Raw genomic sequence first — 6,115 nt, 5'->3', positions numbered from 1 at the left:
TACGCGCACCGGTCACATGCGCTCGCACATCGCGCAAACACCCGTTGGAGTACAGCAGCTGCAGTGGAGTTATTTTACGCACAAGTGTCCCCACCAGATGGGAGCCTCGGTGTCTCTTTATCCCGGTAAAGTAATCGGTTCGAGCTGAACAAGCGCCCCGGTATTAGGAGGCTGGAAACGCGCCCCCGGACGCACCGGGACAACACCATGAAGTTGTCCGTCGTCCCCCTCCTCCTGTCGGTGTCCTACCCGCTGCTTCTGCCCAGCATCGCCGGTGAGAAAACTACACGCTTTTATCCCATTTTTTCTCATAATAAAACCGCGTTGTGTCTTTTTGGAAACCAAATCTACCAGATAAACAGAGAACTTCCGATGATTTGTATTAACTTATGTTACAACCTCTGTTGGCCTCGTCAAACAAAAAGTACCATCTGCTCATTGATGTGGTCGCTCCCCATGGTTGATTCCTTATGTTGTCATGTCTCTGTTTCATTAATCTAAATCAAAGTAAGAATATCTTAGACTATGGTGGCACTTTATGAAAATGTATTGCTTTATCCAGATGAGTTTTTAAGCTCCAACCCCACAGTAATGTGATGGCCCCAGCTCATTTTTCTGCTAAAGTTGATTGGTCATCAAACAAACAGGAACACAGGAGTCAGGTATCACAGTCCAGCTCTGTTCATCTGCCCTTGAAGATACAGTCACAGCTCACAGGACTAAAAAAGGCTCAGCAATAGGGGTTTGTATGTTTGCTCAGGGGAAGCTTTACATTTATTTACACAGATAACGCGAGACAGATGTGAAGCCAGAAGAGAAACCTGCTGCAAATGACATGTGGCCACTCTTGGTCCTTTTCCATCATCAAGCACATGTCGTCTACCACCTGATGTCCCCTGTGTCTGCTATTATAGCTGACTCTTATTAATACAGCAGTTTCTGTCCCTTCGGAGACAGAATACAATGCATACAACTTTAGGCAAACTGATATGCCGGCTGCCCAACCACTGAACACAGCTGTATTTTCCAAAATCCTCACTCCATTTGTTGCCACAAAACATTGCTGTATTGCTCACTTCTCATTCTAGCCTTTAGGGTGATGTACCATCACCATCTGTCTTTGTCTATAGTTACTTCTGTGGTTCATCATGGGAAAGATATATCACATCCCCTAGTATTGTCTGCACATGATCTATATGCTATATTTAGCTTTTATGTGATCGTATGGTCTTTTGAAATGGAGTAATGAAATACAAAATAAGTGAGGCATTATTAGGAAAATTCCTCTGTCATTATTACCCTCATGATTAAAACAGCATGGACATGTATTCTGAGATTGTGAGCAACAATCGCAGCAGAATGACAGTTGTTAATCTACTTTCTGCTCATTTCTTTCCAGCTCCAAATCAGTTTGTGTCTTTGGCCGAAATGGAGGATGCCTTGCTCAGGAACCTCTTTCAAGGTTACCAGCGCTGGGTCAGGCCCATCCAGCGCGCCAACGACACTGTTAGAGTGCGCTTTGGACTCAAGATCTCCCAGCTGGTTGATGTGGTTAGTTTACACCTCCAAGCTAAAACACACATCTAACGTTTGTCCACCGCATGACACCCAGCTTTTGCTTTTTGTTTACCTTTAGAATATTCTTTAACAAGTGTTACGAAAAGGAAGTTTGAGACATATCAAAACTATTATTTATTGCAGAGATGCATATAAATGTGGGACAGAGATGCAATTGTTATTGCTTCCATCTCATATAGACACAATTTCGTTGTTGAGCAGAATCCTTTAACATGACGTCAAAGCTCATTGTAATTTTGTTTTATTTTAAAGACAATTACTACTCACTTTTGCCTCTGATTCTGTTTTTTTTTTATTAGATTTTATTTGCTGAGTGTTTGCTACTGCATACCACATACAAGAAGAATAACAATTTCAAAAAATGAATGCATTACATTCTATATCAAATCTGGGATCCAATCATATGTCTACTATACCATTTTATTCAACTGAGCTAATTTTAAAGTCATCAATTACCTGAAATGCATGTTTTGGACTGTGGGCAGAAACCTGAGTACCTGGAGAAAACCTACACATACACAGGTACAACATGAAAGCTCAATACAGAAATGGCCACAAACCCAGACTTGAACCTAGAAGAATATTGTTGTGAGGCCAAAATGCTAATTGATAAACCACCTTGATGTTTTTGTCACTTTCGCTGAAGAGAGTAGAGGACTTGGGGGCAGAAAGTCATAGACAAACACATTAATTGTGGTCTTAATATAGAATTGATAAAAATCAGATTATAAGTTATATTATTTGCTGTTGTTCACATATTTACTGCCACTCATAAATTGGGTCAATGAGCCCACATAGCCCAATATTATTTGTGAGATGAAGCAATATAACTACTCAAAAGAACACTTAAGAAGTGCTGAAAAACAACAAGAGCAGTGGATGTTTTTTATACTCAAAACCAAAGTTACATGTTTATGCTTTCGCCTCAGCAGTGCCGCTGTCCATGGTGCTGAAACCAAACAGGCCACAGGCAGGCAGCGGCACTGCAAGGAGCTTTCCATTGTCCTGAAATAGATCTGGAACACTCTCTTCATATCTACAACTACACAGACTCTCTCTGGAGTGTCCCTTTTAATATTTCAGGGGTTGGCTGTGATAGGTTGAGATGGTTTGGGTGTTCAAGATGGGAAAACTGAGAATGCTAATGGAGGTGAACCACTTCTCTTGGCTTGAAATATTCATTTCATCCAGTTTAGATTTACCTTTTCATCCTTCTTCCTTCCACCAAACACCACCAAGAATGAATTAAACAACACCCCTTTATGTCGGTGCCCAGCAGGGAGGTTGAGCTGTTGGATTGTGGAAAAGAAGAAGGGGGTGAGAGATGTAACCATAACACGGCAGCTTGGCTTTGCTGTGCACATCCCTTGAGTCTCTCTGGGTTGCTGCATGGCTCTGTATTAGATTATGGTTCACCTCTGGTCTATGTGATCATCAAAACATCCAACTGGCTCTGACAGCTGAGGCCTGGGCTGGATATTTTGAAACGCTTTGTCTCTTTCACGTTTTCCAGCGTTTATATCTGTATAAAATATGTTCTTTTCAGTCTTTCTTCTCCATCTTAAACATGCCTCCAGTGATGTGGAAACAAGTTAACTGCTCTCCATCTCTCTATTCCTGTCTTCTTCTATTTACCTACTGATGTATTTATATTGCTTCAGCTTGGTCCACTGCACCCTCCTCCCTTTGTTTCTTTTCTTATGCAAAGGAAATGGCAGAGACAGTAACAAACAAATGTGTCTGACACCACTGGATTATTAGGTTTACCTTCAGCCAGCCTTCTCATGATGGACTGCACAAACAGCACCATGTAAGGGGAGAATCATCTGTGTAAAGCTGATAGTATAGTAATCACAAGCTTAAATTTATTGTCTTCACATATGGGCATGTTGCATACATACATGCTTTATTATTCAATAGCTGTTAATGCATATCTGTGAGTCTAAGAATAAACAGAGCAACTGAAAGCAAACAAACACTCTCATATGTCTGTTTTTGACTGTGCTTTTGTATTGTGCAGATTAAACTTGTTGTTTTTACACACCAGCAAATGGCAAAATAACTTCTTTTTTTTTAGCATTTGTGTGATCAATGTACATAAAAAGGTTGCATCTCGGGATAATTGGATGATCTGCTAATAAACACTATTGTAACATTACTGTTTAGTTTCGGTCTTCTCCTTAAATATTAATGGGCCTCTTTTTTTGTAGGATGAAAAGAACCAGCTCATGACCACTAATGTCTGGCTCTGTCAGGTAAGATATTAGTAATAATGCCTTTTTTTTTATATTTATTTGACTTTTGTTTCTGAGATAGGCTATTTCTGATTTAATTATGAATTATGATAGTGATTTTACCATGCTCTATTTTGAAGCAGGGCAAAGATAGACCTATGCCAGTATGAAGACAATTGCATTAGCATGATCTAAGAGTTTTGCCAGTTACAATGTAGATTACATTTCAATATTTACGGTAACTATAATGTTTGTGGTCCGTTTCCTGAAAGGCCAATGCAAATAAAATGCAAAGCCAATGATTATATAGTACGTGATATTTTGTGTTTATATTGCTCAGGAGTGGATCGATTATAAACTGCGCTGGAACCCGGATAAATACGGTGGTATCACATCCATCAGAGTTCCTTCGGAAAATATCTGGCTTCCGGACATCGTCCTGTATGAAAAGTAGGTAATTTTCACTAGTCAGCGACTTCATGTCAAATGCAAGACACTCTCAGTATGAAAAGAGAACACAAAGCAAATTTCTTTCATAAATTATTAATCATTATGTGTATACTTGAATTTTAAAAGGTACACCTGAAGTTTATTGCGCTTGTATAACACACTAATATAAAGATTAAAAAACAGTGGGGTAATCAAATATTTTAGCACCACAACTAACATACAGCTGTGGGAAATTTTTTGTACTTTAATATCAGTAGAATAAGTAAAGGTTGTCAAACTATGTATTAAATGTTTCATTACAAAAAATTGCAAAGTGCTGAAGCTGCATTGAAAAAAAAAAGTCAGTACAGAAGTAGTCATGATAATACTGAAAAGTTTGTCGCTGCAAAATTGATATAAATAAAACAGATTATTTTATTTTATTTTTTTACTGTTGCCTCATATTTCCTCAGCGCTGATGGGAGATTTGAGGGCTCCCTTATGACCAAAGCCATCGTGAAGTACAACGGTGCCATCACCTGGACACCGCCTGCCAGTTACAAATCTGCCTGCACCATGGATGTTACCTTTTTCCCATTTGACCGCCAAAACTGCACCATGAAGTTCGGCTCCTGGACCTACGACGGTAACATGGTGGATCTAGTTCTGATGGACCATCAAGTTGATCGGAAAGACTTCTTTGACAATGGAGAGTGGGAGATTCTCAGTGCCACTGGTGCCAGAGGGAACAGGAAGGATGGCTTGTATTCCTACCCCTTCATCACATATTCCTTCATCCTGAAGAGGCTGCCATTGTTCTACACGCTCTTCCTCATCATCCCGTGTTTGGGTTTGTCCTTTCTGACTGTCCTGGTGTTCTACCTCCCATCAGATGAAGGAGAAAAGTTGTCACTCTCTACCTCCGTCCTCGTGTCGCTCACTGTGTTCCTCCTGGTCATAGAAGAAATCATCCCGTCCTCCTCCAAGGTCATCCCCCTCATTGGGGAGTACCTTCTCTTCATCATGATCTTCGTCACCCTGTCCATCATCGTCACAGTGTTTGTCATCAATGTGCACCACCGCTCCTCAGCCACCTACCACCCCATGTCACCATGGGTTCGAAATCTCTTCCTGCAAAAGCTTCCCAGATTGCTCTGCATGCGAGGACACACTGACCGCTACCACTACCCGGAGCTGGCTCCTGAAAGCCCCGAGCTGAAGTCTCGCTCTGCTGGTCGGAGAGGTGGCCAGAGGATGAGCGGTGGAGCCCATGGACAGACAACACCCGATGGGAAGGAAGACGAGGTCTGGGCCACCATGTTGGAAAAAGCAATCCATTCAGTGCGCTACATCAGCAGACATATTCGCAAGGAGCATTTCATCCGTGAGGTGCGTATAGTATTAAACTCAGAAAGAATGCCTTGTAAATAACCGTCATGGATTCACGATTGGATTTGTGTGTGACTTCTGCTTTTTCACAGGTGGTTCAAGACTGGAAGTTTGTTGCCCAGGTGTTAGACCGAATCTTTCTGTGGGCCTTCCTCACGGTTTCAATTCTGGGAACCATCTTAATCTTCACACCAGCTCTGCTGATGTTCATGAAAATCCCTCCTCCAACACCAACTGAGGATCCACCTTCACACTAGTAATGACCCAGCTGTTTTGCAGACAACAGATGAGCTGCCTGTAGCAACCACTGAAACATGTTACCAGTACGAAGAAATCACAGAGTTCAACACAGGAGCGCTCTGATTTCCTTTGTATAGAATCTCTGTCATTAAAACAGCCAGCTGGTTGGTACGTGTATATTTTTGTATAGATCAGGTTTCAAACCATCGCAACGGTATTTTGTTACACGGTTATGACAATCACAC

The 6,115-nt window shown here is 41.3% G+C and overlaps 1 protein-coding gene across 1 annotated transcript; it reads left to right on the top strand.

Annotated features, from left to right (window-relative positions):
• Positions 1–207: 207 nt before the first annotated feature.
• On the top strand, positions 208–5,887 carry LOC308134659 (neuronal acetylcholine receptor subunit non-alpha-2-like; the record flags this gene model as incomplete). Its single annotated transcript, XM_080502431.1, has 6 exons — positions 208–274; positions 1,400–1,551; positions 3,789–3,833; positions 4,153–4,262; positions 4,715–5,630; positions 5,723–5,887. 6 exons carry the CDS (start codon positions 208–210, stop codon positions 5,885–5,887), a joined length of 1,455 nt encoding a protein of 484 aa, XP_080358557.1.
• Between the last annotated feature and the right edge of the window lie 228 nt (positions 5,888–6,115).

Source organism: Blennius ocellaris (genome assembly GCF_963422515.1).
Source record: "Blennius ocellaris genome assembly, chromosome: 9".
NCBI classification, from domain to species: Eukaryota; Metazoa; Chordata; class Actinopteri; order Blenniiformes; family Blenniidae; genus Blennius; species Blennius ocellaris.
This window is presented reverse-complemented; position numbering and strand designations above follow the sequence as displayed.